The sequence below is a fragment of the Neodiprion lecontei genome, chromosome 6 (genome assembly GCF_021901455.1).
Source record: "Neodiprion lecontei isolate iyNeoLeco1 chromosome 6, iyNeoLeco1.1, whole genome shotgun sequence".
In the NCBI taxonomy this organism is placed as follows: domain Eukaryota; kingdom Metazoa; phylum Arthropoda; class Insecta; order Hymenoptera; family Diprionidae; genus Neodiprion; species Neodiprion lecontei.
The window spans coordinates 21,315,353-21,339,572 of NC_060265.1; the positions used below are offsets into that span (position 1 = coordinate 21,315,353).

The window sequence follows — 24,220 nt, forward strand, 5'->3', positions numbered from 1 at the left end:
CACTAGTTAGTTAACGAAGCACTGGCCCACATCACTGGCTAGACTCTACAGAAACCCAGAATCAGAACCACGGACGTGGAAATAGTGAAATGATGTAGTTATTAGCTTGGTTATTCAATGATACCAGTAACTTGTTATTCAATTTTTTTAATCTACGAATTCCCGTTACGGTGGTTCTATTCAGTTTCATACAGTCTGGCCGCAACTTTCGTGATGTAGCACACAACGTAATATGGCCGCTACCTCGGTTTTACTACTGAAATGTATTATAAATATTTCAGTGGGTTTCCTCTCACGTCTCTAGCAGCTCGACAAATCTATCCCGTGGATGTGAGCTTGGATAGGAAATCTTGATTCTGATCAGGAAGTAGATATTGCGGCAGGCATGGTGGTCACCTCTCTATTTGTATACCTTGTAAACTCAGGCAAGTAACGTTACTTAAAGTTGCATTAGATTTACTTCCACATGCAATTAAGTTATAAATCAATACTTCAGGATCCGGTAAGTGTAGAGCGATAAATTCAGCTTGATTTTGTTATTTTTTTAATCCATTAATTCGACTAGCTTTGGATCACATTCCTGCATCTAATGTAAGATGCATAGTGTACATGGTCTACTGTATTTAACATGGCGTCATGCGGCGTAAAAATAAACAATATTTCTTTACGATTTTCAGGCTCACAACGATGAATAAACGCCGTCGAACTTCGTCCGTTGCAAGTCGTGGTACTGAGGATGATCCCGACGACGTACAACCGGAACCAACGAAACGACGACGAAAATTAGATCCGGTAACATTGCCCTGTCATTTTCTGATATTACGGACGCAATCTATAAACAATAACTTATTGATTCAATTCATACTAATATAATAGAATGGGAAAAAAATTACAATGGTCGGCAGATTGTTGTAGATATGGCTCTGAAGATATACTTAAAATAATTTCAAATTCGGAGACCTTGTAAATGCAAGTTGATCCATCTGCGAAAGACAAATGAAATGACAGAAATATCTTTGTGAAACTTTCACACAGACATACTTGCAACTTGGTAGAAATATTGCTTCCCTTTATAGTAATTATATCATCGAATTTAGCTGTATTCATTCAACACTTTCCATTAATATCTTGCTTCTTGTAAAGTTGGATTCCAGTTTGAATATGCGATGCCGTTGTATTATAGGTTGGATTAGCCAAATTTCAATTAGAGATTTATCATTGCAGAGTGATCTTTGCCAGCAGCTCTATGATGTTCTTCGTAATCAAAAAAGAGAAGATGGAACACTGTTGTGTGATGCTTTTATTCGCGTACCAAAACGCAGACAGGAACCTGGTTATTACGAAGTTGTTACAAATCCAATTGATTTGTTGAAAGTTCAGCAAAAGCTCAAAACCGATGAATATCGAGATATGGATGATTTGGCAGCTGACATTCAACTTATGGTTAATAACGCTAAAGCTTTTTACATGGTATGTATTTTTTCCAAATCAACAACTCGTAATTGAATTTGATGGTTAAAAGCAATGAATTAGAACAAAGATTGATTTATTACCTAGAGCTAAGCAATCGATTTACATTTTGATTGCCCGTAAGGTAAAACTGCTCATAGTTACAGTTTATCCTGTTTATTGATATACATATAATAATGCGGTAACTTTTGACATTTTGTCTAGCGGACTTCTCCAGAGTACAAAGATGCAACGGAATTGTGGGAATTATGTCTGAATACTAAAAATCGGATAATGGAAGAATATGAGGATTCTGAACCAAAGGGGAAAATAATTCTTAAGGTTGGCAGACTGGTAAGATAATGCAAAAAACACGTGAGTTATATATACAAGAAGCTTAATATTAATATGTCCTTTATCAGGCACGGAAAGTAACAACTCGTCAGGATGACGCTGAGGACACTTCTGAAAGCTCTACCAACCCTGATGAAGAGTCTATGCAACCATACGAGGATTTGTTTGCTGCGGTCATGGCTGCAACAAATCCACAAGACAATAACAGACCACTACATATTCCATTTCAATTGAAACCTTCCAAGAAAGTTTGTATTTTCACTGAACAATCCAATTTTGTTGTTACAAATTTTATGTCTATTTGAATTTTTCATTTTCTTGTATAGTCAACGAATGTGGTTGCAATATGAGAATTGTGATGTTCCATTACGCGCCAGGAAAATTGCAATAGAAATACACATTTTACTGCTTCACAAATTACCTGAAATTGAATAGTGTGAAATTTAATTTGCAGCTGTACCCTGAGTATTATGAGATAATTGAGAATCCAGTGGATTTGAAGACAATCGCACGCCGGATTCAAGAAGGAGCGTATGCTGGACTGATTGAAATGGAAAGAGATCTCATGCTCATGTGTCGCAATGCTTGTCAGTTTAATGAACCAGGTTCTCAAATATACAAGGATGCTAAAATGTTGAAAAAGATAATCGTTTCTGCAGCTAAAAAACAGGAATCTAGCGCTACTGGTATGGTACCGAAGCTCACTTCTACTGCAACTTCTACTAGAAGTAAAAGAGGAAGAAGTGCTGGCCAGTCCCTTGTAGCAGTGACTGCTGCACTTGCAGATGAAGATGAAGATGAAAGTGATGACGAAGAGGAGGAAGCTAATGACGGAGAAGAGTCTGACAATCCACAGTGGCAGTTATTTCAGACCATAAAAACTGCCCCAAACAGTCAAGGTGTGTTTCGTTTTGTTTCAATAAAGGTAGAATATCTTCAACAATTAACCTCGAGTTGTGAATATAGGTTTCTTGATTGAAAATCTTTTGCTAGTAAATTAACTTATTTATGTATGTGATATTCATTTATATGAGTGAAAGTGGTGAATTAGACAATATTTTATTTTGGATCTACAGGCGTCCGGATGAGTGAATACTATTGGAAATTACCATCTAAACGATTATATCCTGATTATTACAAAGCAATAAAAAATCCAATATCACTATATCAAATACGGACTAAAATAAAGGTGAGATACAAAAACCCATGTAAAAGGAACATTTCTTACAATTCCAATGCATGTATCGACTGACGATTTGATATGCAAAAACATCAATAAATGAGCTGACACATATTAGTTTGTTCAACTTACATACATATATGGATTTCTTTCATAGAAGGGGGAATATGGCACTGTCAGTGAGGTTGCAGGTGATATGAATATCATGTTTGAAAATGCTAAAAAGTATAACGTCCATACGTCTCGTTTGTATAAGGTAAATTTGCATTGCAGAAATCTATTTGATTGAAATAAGCAGGAAATAAAATTATATGTTTTCATAGTGTGCCGCCAAGTTACAGAAAATTATGCAAGAGAAGGTACAGGAACTTCTTGAATTTGATCAGGTAAAAATTAACTTTTTTTCTTGTGATTAAACCATATTTTTTAAATCAGTCGTAAGTTGATAGTTGGCCAAATTGAAAAAGATGATTTAATCTGTTTTCAAATTTATATTTTTTAATTTCTATCTCATCTATGAAATAGATCTAGTTAACCTGATATAATTTAAACCAATTCTTCTAGGATTCAGAATCAGACAGTGATTCAGAGAATAACTTGCAGCAACCCAAACTGATTAAGCGTGCATCAAATGTTTTGACTCGGGGAAAATATAAGGACAATGTGCCATTAAAAAAGAGACTGCATGTTCTTGTAAAGTGTGTGATGGAATACGTTGTAAGTAATTCCAATTTCTCGTGTTCATATTTCTGACAATTAATGTAATACATGATTGGTGAAATTTCAGTGTGAAGATGGTAGGCAGCCTATGCTTATGTTTATGGAAAAACCATCAAAAAAATTATATCCAGATTATTATCAAATTATTCAGGAGCCCATTGATATGTTGGGTATTGAAGCAAATATCAAGGCTGAAAAGTATCAGAATGAAAACGAATTAATTGCGGATTTCAAGGTGAGCAATACGCTATTTACACGTTGTATTAGCAGTTACTTTCGTTTCACGTAAATATTCAAAGTAAAATTTTTAATGAGTAAGAATTTCTTCTCTGCATGCACGATGTAAGGAGACTGTAGTGTGTAGATGTTATGTTTACCCTTTTTTTGAATCCTTTGCTTCCGATGAGAAGCCCGTAAGACGGCAATGCCGTCTAATAAATGAGATGCGGTCTAGCATCGCTAGATACCAGGTTCGATTCCTGGCTCCGTCGTTAATTTTTCAAATTCACCAGTTGTTCAAATTTACATATTTTCAACAAAATTCTCTCGTAGATTAATGATTTGCACACCCGCATCTCATTTGTTAGACGGCATTGCCGTCTTACGGGCTTCTCATCGGAAGCAAAGGATTCAAAAAAAGGGTAAACATAACATCTACACACTACAGTCTCCTTACATCGTGCATGCAGAGAAGAAATTCTTACTCATACAAATCGGGCACATGAAAACAAATTTGAACTCACTGGTTATGAGAGAAATTAATGACAACAGAGTCAGGGCGGCTAGGTGGTCTAGTGGAGTAAGTCTCCGGTAAAGCATCGCTAGATACCAGGTTCGATTCCTGGCTCCGTCGTTAATTTTTCAAATTCACCAGTTCAAATTTACATATTTTCAATAAAATTTTTAATACTTACAACATGCGAGAGCTCATTAACGATATTTATAGTTGATGTTTAATAATTGCCGCCAATATAATGAAGAAGGGTCTCTTATATATGAAGATGCAAATGTATTGGAAAAGGTTTTGATGGATAAAGTAAAAGAGCTGGGACCCTTACCAGAATTGGTTAAACCAGTGAAATCTGCAGCATCTACACCGACAAGGAATGTAGGGTGAGTAGCTTTGGAAATTTTGTACTATAACAGGTCACACCAATGAATTTACTACTTATTATCATACCTAATGATTTTATTGTATGGTGGAATCCTTTTCCAAAGTTGAAAATATTTCTTGGGTTTTTATAGAAGGCCAAAGAAAGTTGTACCGTTGCATGTGCAAAAATTACGAACAATGTACGATACAATAAAAGACTATCACGATGCTAAGGGCAGACAGTTGTCCCAAATATTCATGAAACTTCCAAATAAAAATGAGTATCCTGATTACTATGAAGTTATCAAACAACCAATGAACATGGAAAAGATTGCCTCATCTTTAAAAAATAATGGATATGATAATCTGGATGACTTAGTATCAGATTTCATTCTCATGTTTGACAATGCTTGCAAGTATAATGAACCGGACTCTCAGATTTACAAGGTTTGAGCATTTTGTATCTGTTATTATATTCTTATTTTTCATATTCAATTTTCCTTTGTTAACTAAATCACTTATGGTACAGGATGCACTGATTCTACAGCGATTAGTGCTCCAAACTAAAGTACAGCTGAGTGAAGATGATGAAAGTGTTCCTGATGTAGCAGCTGCTGTCCAAGAAATATTAGCCACTATATTCACAGCATTATATAACCACCAGGATGAAGAAGGCCGATGCTATTCGGATTCAATGGCTGAACTCCCTGAGCATGATATGGTTGACGGAAAGAAGTATTGAAAACTTTAATAAACAGTTCTTCCTTTAACAGTTTTTTTTTCATTAAAGTATTCAACCTACGTAGAAGTAGATTAGGAAGATAGCTGAATTGTTGTCTTAATGCTGCAGTATTTGGAATTGATAACGTACTTCTTAACAGGGTGAGAGGGCTATCTTTGGATTTGATAAAGCGTCGGTTGGATAGAGGAGTTTACAAACGATTGGATAGATTTCAAGAAGATGTCTTTTCGTGTTTGGAGAGAGCGCGGAGACTATCCCGTAGCGATTCTCAGCCTTTCGAGGATAGTGTAGAGCTCCAAGCATTTTTCCTGCGAACACGGGATGACGTTACTCGCAGCGGAGATCTCTTGCACTCACCAGCTCTTAACTATACGCTTTTAGATCTCTCTGCTCAAGTTGCTGACTTAAAACGTACCAAACTCCAACAAGAGTTAGCGCTACCGCAAGAAGAAGAGAGCTGCGATGCTGTTGATGTCAAGGTGAATACCCTTTTCCAATTGTCCTAAATCTTGGAATTGCTACTTTTGATATGTAGGTGAGACAATGAAAGATAATTAATATTAACTGTGGATTACGTTTAGGATGTCGGTAATGCTAGCAGTGTTGGTGGTAATAGCATTGGCGATGGAGGTGCAACTATGAGTTTCAACCAGGAAGTTTACAGAGCTGGTGATTTTGCGTATGTAGAGCCCACAGAGCGAGGCATGGAATTGAGTGTTATACGGATAGAACGTCTATGGACTAATGCAGAGGGTCAACAAATGTTGTATGGAAATATATTTTATCGACCAAGTGAAACGTACCATGTTGCCTCAAGGAAGTTCATAGAGAAAGAGTTATTCAAAAGTGATTCCCACCTTGCAGTACCATTGTCCAAAGTTGCAGGACGATGCTGTGTCTTGAGTGTAAAAGATTATTTTAGAATGCGGCCTGAAGGTTTCCCTGAAAAAGATGTGTATGTATGCGAATCACGGTATTCCACAAAGGCGCGAGCATTTAAAAAAATCAAGGTGTGGAACTTTGATCCGGATCATCTGAAATTAGTTCCTAGGGAAAGACCTTTAGAGCCTAAACGTGTCGTTTCTGTGTACAAAGAACGTCTTGAAAAACATAAAGAAGAAATAGCAGAACTCGAAGAAGGCGAGAAGCTAATTGAAAAAGAAAAACCGGTAAGAGACTTGGATTAACTGAATTCCAATTTAGAATACATTATTCAATTCTTAAGTGTACTAAGTTTTACTGAGAGAGCTCTTATCAACAAAGTGGCTTTGGTCATTTATCTTCATTTATCTTTATGATGCCTTGTTTGCACTTGGAAAATTATTACTCATCTGCAACCAACAACTTTTTTGTGAAAATTGAATAAGTTTTTACACAAAACATTACAATGAATTGAAAAATATTGATCTTTGCAACAGGATTGTTGCTACATAAATTTATCTTATGCAACTTGACGAATTTCATGCTTCAATTTAGACACGTATCCATACAACCTTATCTAATCTAACTCACATTACAGAACGTGATAACGTTCAATCCAGACGACACAGAAAATACATATTATGAACAGTATAATACTTGCGTGGGACCTATCAAAACGGGTGACTTTGTTTATGTGGCAACGGATGGAGGTAGACAGCAAATCTCACAAGTCGATGCTCTATGGTCGACAAAAGAGTGAGTATGTTATATTTGCGCCTATAATATCATTAATGATCACGGACACATATATATGTGTAACAAACATGCCAGTCTCTGGAGAATTCTGAAGTACATTTAACATTTTTCAGTGGAAAGTGTTTTTTCAAAGGTCCATGGCTTTTAATGCCCTCAGAAATTCCGCATGCTCCTACAAAATTATTTTACAAACAAGAATTGTTCCTATCTACCGTGGATGGAACACATCCGATAGTTGCGATCGTTGGCAAATGTGCTGTACTTGATTACGGGGAATATGTATGTAGTAAGTATTCCTTTAATTTGCTTGTACCATCTAGTGGCAAAACCAAGGTGCAACAGTAACGTTGAATGACTGATCAATATTCATTCTTGAGGCAAATGTTGAATTTTTTGTCATCAATATTATTATTACTTTAGTATTGATGTATTATTCACTAATATTGAATATTTTTAATGAGACCTCCATTATTATCATGAAATAGGTAGACCAACAGAAATTCCAGAAGATGACGTTTTTATATGTGAATCTACATATGATGAAGTGAAAAATTTAATGAGAAAGCTTGGCCCAGAAGGATTGAAGAAATTCAATCATAGTTCAGTAGTGACGGACGACGAAATCTATTTCTTTCGGAGGCCAATTAATCCACCTAAAGTAAATAATCGTTTTGAATAGCATATAATTAAATTTTTACAAATTATATGCACATTAGTAATTATGAGAGTATTGAAACTGTGGAACTTTAAATATTTGTATGTCCGCAACTAACTTCAGATCTATATGGCTTTGCATGTGACATGTGTGTTATAGGTGCCAAGTGAGGTGGCTCAGGCTCAAATCCAAGTCAAGGCAGTTATACCTGCCACAGCTCATTTTGAAATGGTAATTAATAACTGAGTTAATACAGCGTGGTAGATAATAGACGAAAGATTTTTAAATATGTGCATGTTTCTCTTTCGTTCTGCCACAGAGTAAAATTATAAGCTCATGCTATCGAGAGATTTAAATTATTACACTGATTTCCATACAGATCCATAAAGTTTTCAATTTTTAGTTAATTAAACTGAAGTTCCAATGAAGAACATTTGGAGCCTGTGTAAGAAAATTATCTCACTGAATCAAATGTTGACTAAATTTAATCGCTAGAATAATATTTCTTTGAAGAAATGTAGACTGTGGCATCGGATTATGCCAAAAAATATCGTGTCCTGACATGTCTATAGCATGATTATACATTATTCTGTGTTTATGCATGTTTCTCTTTTCATGCCGGCATATTTGCATTTTTGTTTTTTATTACTCGCAATGTTTGTTTCTCTAATTTTACTCAACTGTGTAAATATTCATATCTGTTAGCATAGGTCTAAGTTACATTACGATAGATTTTTCTCTCAAAATTTAGTGACAATTTCCATTTGACGTTTCTTAATGAAAATTTAATATTCACAAATCACATTTGTCTATTCAAATAATAGATACTAACTGTACATACCTTGGATTTCTAGGACACCTTGAAAGATATAACAACAACTTATTGATGACATAATATTCTACTTCAATAAGAGATGAAGATTATACGCATGAGTTGATAAGTCGGGTTTAAGGAAATACTGTGTAACTTGCGTTGTTGTCTAGTCTCGAACTTTCAACCACTTCGAAATTCAGTCAATTCCCGTGTTTCCGTGTAATAATGATACTGCAAATGCAGACTTTTATATCAATAGAGTACTTCAAAGGCGTCTTTAACATTACAAGTTGATTGAGTTTTATAATTGATATTTTGAAATGAACTCTTAGTATTTACAATAATACGCATATTATCAATTTTCCACGTTAATGTGTGCTTAGATTGAAATCTATGGATTCTCTTAAGCAGTGCAATCAGTTTATATATTGTTTTCACACAGGTTATATAAATTTTCCGAGTAATTAATCCACCATTAAGTCTCATCATTTTGGATAAAATTTGTCTACCTTCGAGTATTACAGTGATATGGCTTTAACTTTGACATTTAGATATACATAATGTGCATCAAAAATAATGGTAATCAAATAATGCTGCATTTATCTAATTACTCCTTATCCTGAATTAAAACATCTGTTTGGAGAGAACTGATAAAAAAAAAACTTTTAGAACCCATTGAACACGGATTAAATTTCTGGTTACAAAAATAGCTCATGGCAATAGATAATTTAAGATAATATAACGTAAATGGTATAGGAAGCATCACCATTACTGCCGAAACTGGAGTCCGATGTATTAAACATGGGAGTCGGATTAGGAGTTGGAATAGGAGTTGGTGTAGGAGCTGGGGAGGACAGCATGGATGCCGGCGGACCGCCGTCCGTTGGCTCTGCTGAAGCTCAACCGATCCTTACAAACGTTCAGACACCTGTTTCTGCAAAAAAGGTACACTGTGTACAGAATCACTAGCCTAATGATTTTTTATCTATTATATTCTTAATTTCATATTATTTTCATTTACAGAAATATGCCAGCATATTTTTTCGTTTTGCACTATTTAATTGTTTTCTTATATACTTAGATCGACGAATAGTTATGTTTCCCTTAAAAGGTGTACCAAGCAATGTTTATTTGTAAGACGGTGACATTATAATTTGTGTTTTCTTCTGTTTAGAAAGCCACTGGTAAGAAATTAGTTACGGGCTATATTTTGTATTCGAGTAAAATGCGAACGCAGATTACACAAAACAATCCCGAATCGTCGTTTGGGGAGATTAGCAGAATTGTTGGCAACGAGGTACTTATTTATTTTTTATTATTGGTTTTTGGTTTGTTCAGAGGATTCTAAAGAAGATGTCATTTATACTTTTAACTATAATATGGTGACCGAGCTGGCTGTAACTGCATTTATTCCGGATAAAAAAAATTTTCTTTGAATATACATAACAATAATATTTTTAATTTCATATATAGTTACAAAAAGACCCAAGTATCAACTCAAATCTAATCCTGATGGAATACTTCTCAAAATTGATTATCTGATTGAATGCTGTGCATGATGCTGATAATTATTCAACGTAAAGTATGCCTGTACCATTTATAAGGCATTGGATTTTTGTACTTTCTAGAGAAGTATTACTCGATTATTTTACGAATGGTTCTACAGTATTATTAAAGAAGGCATACTATTATTTCTTAAACGGGACTAAAAAATTGTAGCATTAGAATTTATATCTGTCATTTATGTGGGACCTGATCATGCACTGGTCGAATGTTTACTTATAATTGCAGATCAATTGGAATTCTGATCTTTTTAAATTGGTATCTTCACTTTACATTGAGTTACCTCATCATCTTGACATTATTTAGTATTCATATTACATTTTAAATGCGTTCTGAATGGTCAATAGTCGTACTAATACAGATATCGATTTTATTAACTTCAAGATAATAAGTTTAAATTTGATCGAATGTGTATTACATATTATAAAATTACTCTGTTATTGAGATTTATTTCTATAAGAAGTTCACAATTAATTATGTGCAAATAGCTACTTCAGCAAATGATGTGCTGCTTGCGAAATTAAGAATTATGATGTATAGGCTTGAATTAAACAGGTTTGTGTTTTCTTGCAAAGGTTACATACAAAGAACAGCTGGAGGGTTCAATTAGGTGCAATATGGTTGTATCCTTAGAATTTCTAGACGTCCATCTATCTAATTTTGTAGCTCAATTTCATGGTTTCTAGATCATTCAGTTCCACGGCTCTAAAGTTATATTTCTTATGCCATTTAGCATTATCCATTCAATGACTATTATACTCCATCTGTATGCGACTAGTGGCTTTTCTAAAGCCATTTATATTGTACGAATCATGCGGTGCTCACTCTCTAAGGTCGTCATATTGAGTTTATATTTCATTAAATATAGGGAAATTGCTGTCAAATTATTAATGGTTTTGGGAAATTCTATCAGTTTCTCACTTAAAAAGAAGAAGAATATTTACGCTATGATCATGCCGATGATAGTAGATCTTGATGCATTCTCACCATTGTAATAAAGCAATCAAATTCCCAGTGAAATTGCAGTTGAACAAAAATTCATGATTAATTTTCTTGTATTGTACTGAAATAAACTTGAAAGGTACGTATGGACACATCTTCTTTGAAGCCTCGTAGGTTTTTCTGGTGGTTTACTCCTATCGACTAATAAGTCAGCTCAATACATAATTTTTAGCTGCAAGATCACTGGAAAAACCTCAATATATTACAAAAAATGGAAACTAGATTAGCGTGGCATTTTACTTTATAGTGGAGGAAGCTGCCTGCTGGAGAGAAGCAGGCATGGGAAGAACGAGCAATCAAAATGAACGAAGATGGAGGACAAACTGGTAGCAAACCAGTCACTATCGTAGGGGTCGGTCAACAGCCTGACCAGGTTTTTGAATGTTGCTGGGATGGATGTGACTGGCAATTTGAAGACATGACTGACTGCATTGATCACTGTATCGCTGAACAAAATGGTCATGTGCAGGCATCTTTTGCAAATGCTAGTGCTGGTATGTTTTCAATTTTTTTTTTAAATCCTAGTAGCTTACACCTTGAAGTATTATATTTATTTCAACATATTCAAATGTTTGCTTTGCAATCCTGTTAGTTTTTTTATTTTCAAACTGTAATAATGAAATTCCCTGGTAAAAACTAATGTTTCCAGTAATAAATTCGTAATAATAGTAAATGTTATGATATTCTGGGTGATGCAATTGATTTTGTATTACAGATGTTGAGTTTCAATGCCAGTGGCGTGGATGTGGCAGGACAAAAAAATCTGTGCCTCCATTCCCAAGTGTACAGCGACTTGCAAGGCACGTCAAAGAAGTTCACATTCTTAAAAGCAATGGACGAGTTGTTCCTCCGGCAGAAAGGAGCAAGTAAGCATTATCTGCATTCTATTTTTATAGTATTACTAAACTTGACTGTAGAAAATTGTATAATTCCTGATAAATCACCGATTCGTATCAAACAACTACTCTTAGTAAAGTTGCTTACGTCTACACATGATATTTCATGATTGAAGTTATTGTTTTTCAATGTTCCAGAAACTATATGGCTTCCAAGGGTCCAACAATACTTCCGCCAATGGAAACTGGTAAGAAAGATTATTCTATATTTCAAATTGCATGTGTAATTAAGTATTTTTAACTCAATTATATATATAATTATAACTTTACTACAGAAACCTTAGCAGCTGCAACACAAACAAGTGTTATCCCTACTGTTAAACAGCCAGAACCAGTATTTATTACGGTACCACCTCGACCAAGCCGCGTGTTGCATTCTGACGCTTATTTGAGGTACATGTATATTAAAATAAAATTATTGCTAGAGATTTTTTTTCCTTTGTTTTCAATAGAAAGTTTTCAAATATTTCGTTTTTCCAGATATATCGAAGGTCTGAACACTGAAAATCGTTATATATCAAATTGGGATAAGCAAATGAACGCCAATGCCGAAAACACACAAATTCCAGATGTTGCCAAGTTGCCCGCAGAGTGGCTAGGTAACGGTGTAGGTAATCACGGGAATGTTGTCAATGCCTTATGGACACTCAGAGATATGATGATGCGCGACGTACTGGCCATTAACAAATCATTATAGTTCATACATCAATACATCAACATATAATACTGCCCAATGATTATGTACTGAAACACAAATGACTATTTTCATGCCTGTCAACACTAGATGCTAATAAACTAATATCCATAATAGCTAATTATCAGTATAGCCAAGTGCCAAATCACAAGGTCTTAGCATTGAAAAATTTTGTAAGTAATTTATTGTTCAACCAATAGGTATGTTTTTCAATTACAATTACGTCTTTTTATGTCACTGTATAAATGCTGACCAAACTTGGAAATTTTATTTGTATGCTGGAGGAAAAGAATATCGACTTGGCAATCACATACAATTTTCAAATTTGAATATACGTTAACAGAAAACCGTAGAAGGGGCTATACTTTTTACGGCATGAATTATTTAACTCGGAAGTTGATTCATCTAACGTTGACAGGTGTCACCATATGAAGTAGCAATAGAATTATAAGTCGTTTGTCACAAGTACTATAATGTAGGTACATACATAGATAGAATTAAACCTACGATTGGCAGTGACTTTTTTATATCAAAGATTGAGATTGTTATTTGTACTTGAACTTTGGATATACATTTATATGTATCAATCAAATAATACTTCGAACAAATAATATCTAAATCTTAACTCCTCATCTCAAAAATCGGATACTCGACCTCCGTTTTGCCAATCACCCCATTTTGTTGGATCCTTCTCGGCATCACTAATTACCTCTCCAGTGCTTGGATTTGTTTTCACAAGCATGAGGTCAATGAATCTCATGCCTGGGGATACTCCTGCAGAATGACATTTTTTTCTGTTATGACAGAGCTTTTTTACATTATATGAAAATTTTATTAAAAATTGATTCTTATTTACAGTATCTATAACATTATATCATGATTGTTGTTAATTTTTTAACACAGGAACTAAACTTTGAACCGACATTAGATTCAACGTGATATAATATAAAGGACATTGAAGTCGTATGTTTTTCAATTCGACCAATAAATTTTGTATCATTAATTAGTGTAAGATCACCGTTTGTGGAAATTTTAACTATGAACTTCATCCTCATTTAATTATTTACTGTTGCAGTTGACTTACTATCTGTGCTGGATAATATTTATCGAAAATAATCCATTACAATAAATCACTATTTTTAAATTCAAATTTTAGAATTATTACTATTGAAATTATCAGTATGTAATTACGTATTTCATAGAAACCTAGTCCATATCGTACTTGGAATTGGCTCCAACTTGAGCTTTTTACGAAATGCTTGCATGCGCTCGGATGGCACAACCTTGCTGTTTCGATTTTCTTTATCCGATGGAGAAATTCCCACAGTCATGTTTATTCTGCCTAATTGTAAGTGATTATTATTCGTTATTACCAACATGATTTACAAAAATTGATGATGCTCAGCCTTCAAACACAGAGTAAAATTTTAGTCATTAGCATTTATTTACATTGAGTCGAAAAAGATATATTTTACAATTTTGTATTACAGTTATCGCAATTTTTTTGATGACTCATAATTGAATGTTCTTAGTGGTCACCGCATCAATATAATGACATGCCAATTTACTTTTGCTAATGCTTCTAACTTGTTGCCATACAGCTGCTCCACTGAAATTCATTCTTGTAGGCAGCATATTAAATTGGAGAGAACGCAAAAATAGTTTGAAAATTAATCCCAGAAATGTAAGAAAGGTGTAATTACTTTGACCCAATCAAAGAAACAAAACAAAGTTTCAGTTATCTAGGATACGAGCAAATATACAATAAGTAACTCGTGCCCAACTTCATATATATGCACTTCGTAGTAAGTGTGCAATCCCAATCAAATGTTTTCATACGCGTGTGAAGGTATAAGAATGTTGCTTGAATCTAATTTATTCTCTCACAATGCAATGGAATTCATATTTCTTTGATAGGTAGGTTTGTACAGTAACTATTCTGTGCATTTTTACAATTTCTTTGTAAAAATTATTTTATTGCTAAAAATCTGATACTCGTCCTTTTCGTTCCCAATCTCCATAACGAGTAGGTTCAGGACCGCGAGGTCCACCGACTTCTCCAGTTGTTGGGTTTGTATTATTAGGATGGGGTTCTAAGGGTTCCTTTTCTTGGTATGGATGTTTACCTGCCTCTAGATCCTCCAGTTTACCTGTACAATTTATTCAAAAAATCGATTGTCAACTGGAAATCAGAAATATTTGACAATCCGGTACTTACCTATGGGAGTGCGTTCTCTGAGTTTTTTCTTAAACTCTTGCATCCTAAGGCTTTCCTCATCTGAGCCTGTTTTCCCAGTCGATGACAATCTGGTGGTCGATCCCACTATTTAACATTACACAAGGTTAGTTCGTTTTATAGACCTTCGTATTTTTGGACACAAAAACACATACTTGCCATTATAAAAGTAGTTCACTCGGGTAGCTAATCTTTTGAATTGGCTCATGTTGTTGGTTGGATTAAGAAAATAATGATATTTATTCCACTATTTGATATTGTACCCTTTACGATTTCTACGACAAGTTCACGATATAAGCACGAACCATGGAGGTACTGACGGAGGTAGAAAGAAGCAAAATCTTCGCCAGAAATTGCAGAAATATAACCCATCTAGAACGTGCACCACGTATGCTTCGCCGTCAAAGCACGCCGTGCGAGATAGCAACTATTTAGGATGTCTATGATTAGGATTTAGATACGTAGTGACTTCGTCTCTCTCTAATTCACTACGCATATTGCTGCGTGGCGCATGCATCAAAATACCGAACCATTTAGTATATGTATGTAGACCCTGAGTGTGGTGACGTCACGTTTGTATTTTCAGGTCAATGCACTGGGAAATTGGTGTCGTGACTGAGATAATCCTTATCAGGTTATTTATATAATGCTGGTGTAGTACAGAGATGGTCGTGAAACAAGCTTGAGTTTGATGAGAAGTATTTCTGTTTGGATAAGTGAATTATACGTATAAACAGTCAACGCATGTAAGTTTGATGTTGATTTTCTGAAACAATTACCATTCGGCGAATAATGAGTGTAAGTTCCGTTTTTAGAAATAACCTCTTGAAATTAAAAAATTCAAAGATAAATTTCATTTTCAATATGTCAACTAAAGTTAGGACACCGCTAGAAAAGATGAGAAAAGATATGAGGGAAATTTTTCTCAGTGGTGTTCAAGCTGTGCTTCCACGTATGCTAATTGAAAATCAAATTAAACTCTCAGACAACAATCTTTTTGTTGCGGACCAAATGTTCCGAATTAGTAGCAATGTATATTTGATTGGATTTGGTAAGGCTGTAATGAACATGGTGCCAGGAATTGAGAAGGTCCTTGGAAATCGTTTGAAGAAGGGAATAATCAGTGTGCCAAAAGGGTCGAAAGAAACAATCTGGAAAGTACAAGATTTTACAAACTTTCCAAATATTGGTGGACCTGTGGAATATCGAGAAGGAGCAAAAGACAACCAGCCTGATGCGGAAAGTCTATCGACTACAGACGACATCATGGACTTGGTTGAGGGGCTCAAAGAAAACGATACTTTAATAGTATTAATATCAGGCGGAGGATCAGCCCTCCTTTGCATGCCTAGACCACAGCTTGAATTGAAGGAGAAGCAAGAATTTTGTAAAAAACTACAACAAGCTGGTGCAGATATTAAGGAATTGAATATTGTTCGCAAAAAATTATCTATGATCAAGGGAGGAGGATTAGCTCGGATTGCTTATCCTGCTTCTGTTATCAGTTTGATATTGTCTGATATTGTTGGTGATCCTATTGCTGAAATAGCTAGTGGTCCAACGGTATATAGCCCAAAATCACCGGAAGAGGTAATTAGTATTTTGAAAAAATATGAACTATTCGACGATCTGAATTGGAATATAAAATCTGTTTTGACATCTAAAGATGTGGATGATAAATTTTTATTAGATAAAAATGATGAGTTTAGGCATGTGAAGAACATAATTATTGGAAATAATTCAATCGCAGTAGAAGCAGCAAAGAGTCAGGCGCTTAAGAAAGGTTTCAGTCCGATCCTGTTACGAAGTGATATAGAGGGCAATGTCAGTGATGTTAGCTCTGCTTACGTTAGGGTAGTTAGTTTAATGTGTATGGTGCTAGACAAATCACTAGATAGAGAAAAGTTTTTTGATATCATCAAGAAAGATCCAATCCTGGCTTTGTCTGCAGAAAAAGTTGATGAAATCTATAACATCATTGAAGAAGCTACAGGGAAGGGAATTATGTTAATTGGAGGTGGTGAACCAACAGTAATTGTACAAGGAAGTGGTGTCGGTGGTCGTAATCAAGAACTTGCGCTTCGTTTTGCTCTCGATTGGTTGGAAAATGTGCAAGAAAGCCCGCGATTATCGAAATATGATGTGATTATGCTGAGTGGAGGAACAGATGGGCAAGATGGACCCACTGATGCTGCTGGAGCATTTGGTTATCCAGCAATCGGACCTATTGTTCATGATCTGCGTAACAAATTACGCGTTCAACTACATCAAGCAATGGTAGAAAGAATGAATGAACAAAAAGCAGAAACACAAGTAATGGCAGGGGTAAAAATTAGATACCATTCCAGTACTGAAAACCAGACTAAAAACGATGAACTGACTAATGACAAGTGTGATGCACTAGCATTGAAACTTGGAGCACTGGAAAAGTTGATCCCTGAAAATGTTATAGAAAATAATGACTCATACAATTTTTATACCAACTTCAAAAAGGGCAAAGATTTATTGAAAACTGGTCTGACGGGCACAAATGTTATGGATTTGCATATCATTTGTATAACAAAACAGGAATGCGGGTGTCGACTAGATTTTGAGATTGAATCCAAATGCCCGGATCCGCTTGAAGAACATAACTTAGAATCTTTGGTAGGTGTAGATGGGTTTGAAAGGTGTAGAATAGTTGCAAATTCTGCAAAAGATACGAAATTACTAAATTTGAAAGTCTTGGACCCAAATCTGGCAGAGTCTTGTTGCACCAAATCAAATAAAGAATAGATTATTTTTTACAGTTTACAGCTACAGTCATTTTTTCAGATCATAGTTGATTAAGCATTTTAAGGATAATGCTAAAGACGCATTACGTTTAGTTATTGTTTCTTGGCTGAACCATTGTGAAATACTATGGCAAAATGTCATTAGGCATAGTCATGTAAACCTAATTTCTACAAAGAAATTATACAATAAATTAAAACCTAAAAATTGGGCAGTATACACATCAATGCTTCCGAATTACTATTATTTTCATATTTCTAAAATCAATATGGAGAAATTAGTTAAAGTTGTGTATCAAAATATATTACCGTGCAAGGAGGTAGGCTGTAAGAAAAAGAGTTAGAAATATTATAAGAAAGGCAGAACTTAAAATTCCTTGTGGGAAAAAATTTGCCATTTATTTGTGAGCCAAATTCCACATAAATATAGAGAATGTATATAGAAGTTTTAAATTCAATAAATTATTTGTTTCGAAAATTGATGCAAAATATAGAAGTCTAGTGTATTATTGATGATATACATATATTTGCATACATATATTCAGTTCAATTTTCGAATCAAATAATTTATTGAGTTTAAAACTATATATATATATATATACGGAATACTCTAATGATAATTTTTTATTTTGTATCAGCACATATCTTTACCTACAAGTTGTTATTAAAAATATAAATGCCTATTGAAGGGTTAATATATCGAGTAAAATGTACAAATATTTATATCGGGATACTTCAACAATTAGGCTTTCAAAATACATACTGTATAATTAATTACTTTATTTCAAGCATAGTAATTGCACCGATGGACGGGTAAATAAAGTTCTGTTTCAAAGTTAATAAATACATGATTGGTATTAATAAAACTAAATATGTGGCGCAGTTTTTAAAATCAGTTATTTACATATGTTACATTCTGATGCCACTTTTGCAGACACATGATAAATGGTTCTAGAACTCTACTAGGAACGCGCAATATTCTCATGGTGCTACATGTATAAATATAAATTTGCTAATCGATCTGTTATGCAATCTTTGTATGCTAGTCACATTGGTGATCAGTTTTTCCACGTTGTATTCGACTTCAAACTAAGCCAAGACATTCAATGCACAGTCTGGGCAGTTAATGTTGGTTAATTTAATTTCAACTATGAAAAAATGGTCAATAAAATCAATTAGGAATATCAAGCCAGGAAATTATTGGAACAATTCCACCACTGTTCAAATTTGTGCCTGTATCTCGTGGAATTGAATATACTTTTCACCATGACGAAAAAAAGACTATTCGTGAAATCGAGTTATTATGAAAAATATGTGTTATGACTGCCTGTTTCATCGTTAATTCAGTCGAGGTACATACAAGAGAAACTTTTCACACTTAACAACTACAAGTCCCAACTGAAAAGGTGATGTTTGACGAGCATGTCTCTGACGCCATCCTTCAGAGGCTGAGATTGTTCTTTTTTCGGAGGAAGTTCCCAATCAGGGTTCAAGTTGAATGCAAATTGACTTAGTATTCTTAACTCGCATTTTATTTGCACCCATCCTGGGCTATTAATAAAGCTCCATGGCTGATACCTGCACAAAGTACAAAGTAGGATGAGAAATTTATGGTTTGTATTTTAGAAAGTAGCAATATTTTATTCTGCTCTACTTTTAGACAGAGGTGGTGCGAAAATAACTATTGCTCACCATTTTTGGACGACTTCAACGCATGAGCACAGTACTTCAAGCCATAGATGTAACACTTGTTCATTCAGTCCAAGACAAATTAAAGAACGAAGTTTGACATCCATTTGAGCATGGGCATTGTCGTGTGTTAAGTTAACTGACTGTACACATCGATAAAGTAACTAAAATAAAATCAGTTATATTTTTGTTTAATATTACCACAATGTGGTGTTTATTATTTATAAGTTAAATTTATCAGTATACCTCTTCAGGTGTAAGAACTTTCCCATCCTCATCCAGCCTGTAAGTCTTACAAAGAACCAACCTACTGTAGACGGAATTGAAATCTTTTTCTACTTCTCGGTTTGATGCTTCCTCAATGAACAACCACGGGTGACAAGGCCCACCTAAGAAAGAGGGTCTTCGCATCCCATGTTCCAGTACAGCTTTTACTGCTGGGCAGAGACTACCTCTTACTAAATCGGTTACTGCTTCGCTAACGGCGTCATCGCCAGCACAAGTGTATTGTTTACTTCTCTCATCGAGCAATTCAACAAATTTAGCTGGGAACCAACCTGCAATTACATTGTTACTCGTAATATCACAAACGTTTAAAACATCTGCTTATTTGATCAAAAAATTCGATAAGAGAAATTGATGATACATTCAAGAAATAATCCAGTTTTAAAGTGTGCCAGTGGTAATAAAATTAAAAAAGAAAACTAAGAAATTAGCTACCTCGTAAACCATTTAGTTCTCCAACCCAGCAGTGCTCATCCTTCTGACTGATAATTGTGATAATATCATTCTTTCGAAAGCCCAATTCATCATCGTCATGTCTTTCGAAATCTGTTATAAAATTATCAGTGAAATTGACTTTTCATAACGGATTAACGATTAGTGAAAAATTTCAATACCTAGTAATGCTTTGGCTCGTCTTTTACGCGTGCGAGATACATTGACGTAATTATCGTGATCCTCAGCATGGCTTTCCATGTTGTAATCTGCGACAAGCGTGATGTTGCTTAGCTTAGGGTCAACGTTGATGAAGTGTCTAGCAACTTGTAGAACAGCTTCTCGTAGGTCAACTAGGATCTCTGTCAAATGGGAAAAATTATTTTTGAACAAGAAATATATCCTATAAATTTATATTGAAAAACTTGACTTCTGCCATGATTGTTTACATACCTGTTTGACGGATATTTTTACATTTAGAGTCATCTTCGCCATTATCGTCGCCAAATAAAAACGTGTGCAGCATACTCTTGTTTCTTTTCATGTGCCGTCTGTTAAATTAATTAATTTGAATCAAGAGTGTTATCTTATTTGGAAGAAGGGCAAGTGTGCTATGGAAATAATTATATTGGTGTTTTCTTAACATAAAGTGAAAGTTTTTAATCACATACCTATTAAGATGTTGTTTGGGGAGATTTGGAGCAGCATCAGGGTTTCCAACTAGACCTCCTTGATCAGCCATTAAGTATGCTAAATGTCGACGTCTGTGAGTTTCTACTAGAACATCTGTTAAAGAACCTCCGACATCCAAGGAAACCTGAAATATGATTTGATTGACAGCATGAGTCTAAAAATATAATTAAGAAAAAACTACTGATACTCTGGTTTCAATATCGATGTACTGGTAATATCACTTTTATATTTTGTGCACCCAAGTTTTTAACTTTAAATTCATCTGATTACCATTTACCTCCAGCAACTGATCTACATCATCAATATCCCCTGGTATATCAGATAAAGCGTTGAATATCTGTGCAGAATTTTCTAATTGCTTAAGATCCGTTTCTGAAAAAAAATTATGATTTCAATTTTCATTTTTGGTACATTACACATTGTGTAAATTCCAGTTACAATCAAGGAAAATCGGAGCAGCAATACCGATTGGAGATTTCGCTGCCTACCTTTAATTTTCAACATTCCCAATGTGATTTGAAATAAGACTATTGATCCATCGAAGAAGAAGAGGTCCCAGATACGTAGAAGGATTTTCATATGCACAACAGAGGCAAACAAAGTTAAAAACCAATGTAAGGAAATCAGACTCAGTTCTATATCGTGTTGAGCAAGAACAACATCCAAATCAGGTAGGAAACTTGCTATCAATGTCCTGAGTACTCGTTGATCGGCTTGTATTCCTGAAAAGTAAAATTAAAAGGTGAATGAGTGTTATGAATACGAGTGAGTTTCTGATGTGTTATCTATAATTTCATGTTGATGAACGTGTGTGCAGTTGAAAATGAATTTTTGTTTACCCAATAGCGTAGAAGAGTAATAAGAAGACGGTAACAGATCTTCAACTATTGTCGCCATCATCCAAAAAGCATCCTCTTCTTCGAGTAACAATAGTAAAGAAGCAGCCATCATTCCTGTACCTTGACAATACCTACACATGAATGAATAGTAATTCAATTAACAACTGTAAAATATCCTGGCAAACTGATTGCAAGCGTCTGAAATGGAAATAATCTTCACCCTATATCAGGATACAACCAGGCCAGGCCACGCATTACTCGCCGTAAACGTGGTATGCCGGTACTGTTGAGGTGGCTGAAGCAAGCATTTGCTGGCATAGTCCTCAGCAAATCTTTTTCTATTTGCTTGCTAGTCATCAATGCGTCATTACTCGAAGCTTTCACTATATCTTGATAACTGATTTCTGATGCGGTTTTCTTCTGAAGTGCTCCTGAAAATTTGAAAGGTAACTCATTGAACACTAGTAGGAATTTAGCCAATGCACTCTTGGCGCTACACAGTTTATAAGCAATGTTAAATTGATTGTATCCAAAATATTATTTTATTCATTACCGGACATACGCATCCACATTTGAGGTCGCAGTGAGTGCGGAATACCACGACATACCATTTCCCGCAATTTATCCGTGCGTGGTAATCGTTGGTCAACATCTTGCCAAGATACTTCAGATATTTCCTTGTTATGGGTAAATTCTAAATGTGCCACCCACTGTAATCTACATGTAAGGTCCCATACATAAGTTCCAAGGACAAGAATATTCTATTATTCTAAACTATTATCTTAATTTCTATGTCCAGACATAAATATTTATTACAGTGTTAAAATTAATTTTTCCATGGATGCAATTATTTTCACATAAGTAGGAAATGATTGGTAGACATTTTTTAAAAACTGTTGAACACATTCAGGGTGTAGGATAGCTTAGCAATTGGTAAATTGCTGCAAAGTGAAGAATGTCTAGGGCTTGATGAACAAACTTTCGAAATCATTCCACATTTATTATGCACTCTATCAAAACTCTGTGGCATTCTCCACAAATTAAACTGGTACTTTTTATCAAATTGTTACCGATGTTGAGGGTCCTCCACAAATGGCACGCCCAAAAGTTTTTTTGAATTTTGTTCTGGCCCATCTTCTTCCTCAACCCTAAATCCAAACTCATCGAATCTGTCACAAAAAGATACAGGGATCATTAGACATGAAGCACAATACAATCACTTAATATATTACCTATATTCTGGTTGCAAATTGGGATCTTCTGGTTGATTTAATTTTGCCAGAATGTCCTGAGGCCACATGGACGTTGTCAGGGCAGAAAATGAACCTCCCGGTGCAGGTGACAATGCCGCAGCCTCATTAAAGTCACCATTCTCCACTTCATATTCATCATCGGATATTCCAGCTTCTAATTTTTTCTGCAAAATTTGATTATATTATTCATTACAGTTCATAAAATTATATCTGGTTTTTATAAACCCTATATTTCAAATGTTTCTCATATGTTTCTCAAATGCCATTTGATGGGTGAAATTGTAATTTTGTTTGTAGCCAGCAATTTTAGGTTCATTGGTCACATTCTGTGCTGAAAAGTAAGAATTTGACATAACGATAAGATTGTGTTTGCCTACTCCAGGAGGATTTGAGAATACTGCAATAATGGAGTGAGGAAAATTTGATTCAATATTAGGAATTGGGATTAAATTGTAACGAAAAATCCGTTGCAAAGGAGTGATATAACAGATGGTATTTATTTTACGAGAATTTGGAACTCCGTAGTCGCATGTGACAAAAAACGGAATACACTTACATTGTAATCTTCTTTGCCAACATAACCTTCGTGATCGCGCACATTAAAAAGTGATTTCGCGATTTCCATATCAAAGAAATAGCAAAGTATTTGAAAACGCCGATTAAAGTTAACGATTTCTTAACGAAATCTCGCTAAATCGTGATTCAACTAAATTATGATTTGTTGAAGAATCGTGGAGTAGTCTGGTTCTCACACTTAATGATCCACGAATGACAGTACATACATATTCGCATTGGTATGTATACATATACATATAAGTACGTAATCTCGTCACGCTACTCGCGAATGTGTGTACGTTTTCAACACACCATCTAACACATATTTATGTCATGTGTGTGTACCTACGTACATACTTGTAGTATAATGTTTGACAGATAAATAAGGCCAGACGCAGCGCATAGAATGAAAGGTCCTAAAGACGCTTATCTTTGATCGGGTGGGTGTGTGGGGAGCCGGACGCTGCGCGGCGCATGCGTTTTGCACGACGCATGTGTCGAGTAGCAGGTATAAAAAGCAGAAGCGCGCGAGCGACTAGCGGCTCGTTGGATATCACCCTTAATATGAGCGTCTAATTTCAGTCCAATCGGTATTCACGTCGAAATGTAACCAATAAGACAAGGCTTA

At 35.0% G+C, this 24,220-nt stretch overlaps 4 protein-coding genes across 7 annotated transcripts; 2 read left to right on the plus strand and 2 right to left on the minus strand.

Moving 5' to 3' along the window:
* The first annotated feature begins 310 nt into the window (after positions 1–310).
* Positions 311–14,482, plus strand: LOC107226885 (protein polybromo-1). The gene is made up of 27 exons (XM_015667857.2): positions 311–425; positions 678–792; positions 1,225–1,470; positions 1,675–1,803; positions 1,872–2,051; positions 2,258–2,702; positions 2,880–2,992; positions 3,141–3,239; positions 3,307–3,369; positions 3,548–3,700; positions 3,771–3,938; positions 4,650–4,816; positions 4,949–5,243; positions 5,326–5,531; positions 5,678–6,017; positions 6,120–6,707; positions 7,058–7,215; positions 7,329–7,501; positions 7,701–7,873; positions 8,030–8,101; positions 9,441–9,629; positions 9,859–9,981; positions 11,497–11,743; positions 11,965–12,115; positions 12,284–12,333; positions 12,421–12,538; positions 12,626–14,482. The coding sequence occupies exons 2-27, from the start codon at positions 688–690 to the stop codon at positions 12,840–12,842; spliced, it is 4,968 nt and encodes a 1,655-aa protein (XP_015523343.1). The 5' UTR covers positions 311–425; positions 678–687; the 3' UTR covers positions 12,843–14,482.
* Positions 14,260–15,542, minus strand: LOC107226886 (succinate dehydrogenase assembly factor 4, mitochondrial). Of its 2 annotated transcripts, none has more exons than XM_046742494.1 (3): positions 15,235–15,542; positions 15,058–15,162; positions 14,260–14,989 (listed from the first exon to the last, which is right to left on the minus strand). In XM_046742494.1, exons 1-3 carry the CDS (start codon positions 15,281–15,283, stop codon positions 14,820–14,822), a joined length of 324 nt encoding a protein of 107 aa, XP_046598450.1. In that variant the 5' UTR covers positions 15,284–15,542; the 3' UTR covers positions 14,260–14,819. The 2 variants fall into 2 exon arrangements, with proteins under 2 accessions (XP_046598450.1, XP_015523344.1); XM_015667858.2 differs by having other exon boundaries at positions 15,231–15,542.
* Positions 15,543–15,660: 118 nt separating this feature from the next.
* On the plus strand, positions 15,661–19,108 carry LOC107226876 (glycerate kinase-like). Of its 3 annotated transcripts, none has more exons than XM_046742492.1 (2): positions 15,661–15,873; positions 16,132–19,108. In XM_046742492.1, exons 1-2 carry the CDS (start codon positions 15,868–15,870, stop codon positions 17,848–17,850), a joined length of 1,725 nt encoding a protein of 574 aa, XP_046598448.1. In that variant the 5' UTR covers positions 15,661–15,867; the 3' UTR covers positions 17,851–19,108. The 3 variants fall into 3 exon arrangements, with proteins under 3 accessions (XP_046598448.1, XP_015523329.2, XP_046598449.1); XM_046742493.1 differs by having other exon boundaries at positions 15,664–15,821; XM_015667843.2 differs by having other exon boundaries at positions 15,661–19,108.
* LOC107226895 (small G protein signaling modulator 3 homolog) lies at positions 18,915–23,995 on the minus strand. The gene is made up of 15 exons (XM_015667873.2): positions 23,594–23,995; positions 23,017–23,201; positions 22,855–22,953; positions 22,338–22,501; positions 22,005–22,215; positions 21,785–21,915; positions 21,434–21,667; positions 21,223–21,317; positions 20,924–21,069; positions 20,706–20,803; positions 20,435–20,614; positions 20,256–20,366; positions 19,782–20,092; positions 19,539–19,699; positions 18,915–19,424 (listed from the first exon to the last, which is right to left on the minus strand). Exons 1-15 carry the CDS (start codon positions 23,660–23,662, stop codon positions 19,232–19,234), a joined length of 2,388 nt encoding a protein of 795 aa, XP_015523359.1. The 5' UTR covers positions 23,663–23,995; the 3' UTR covers positions 18,915–19,231.
* Between the last annotated feature and the right edge of the window lie 225 nt (positions 23,996–24,220).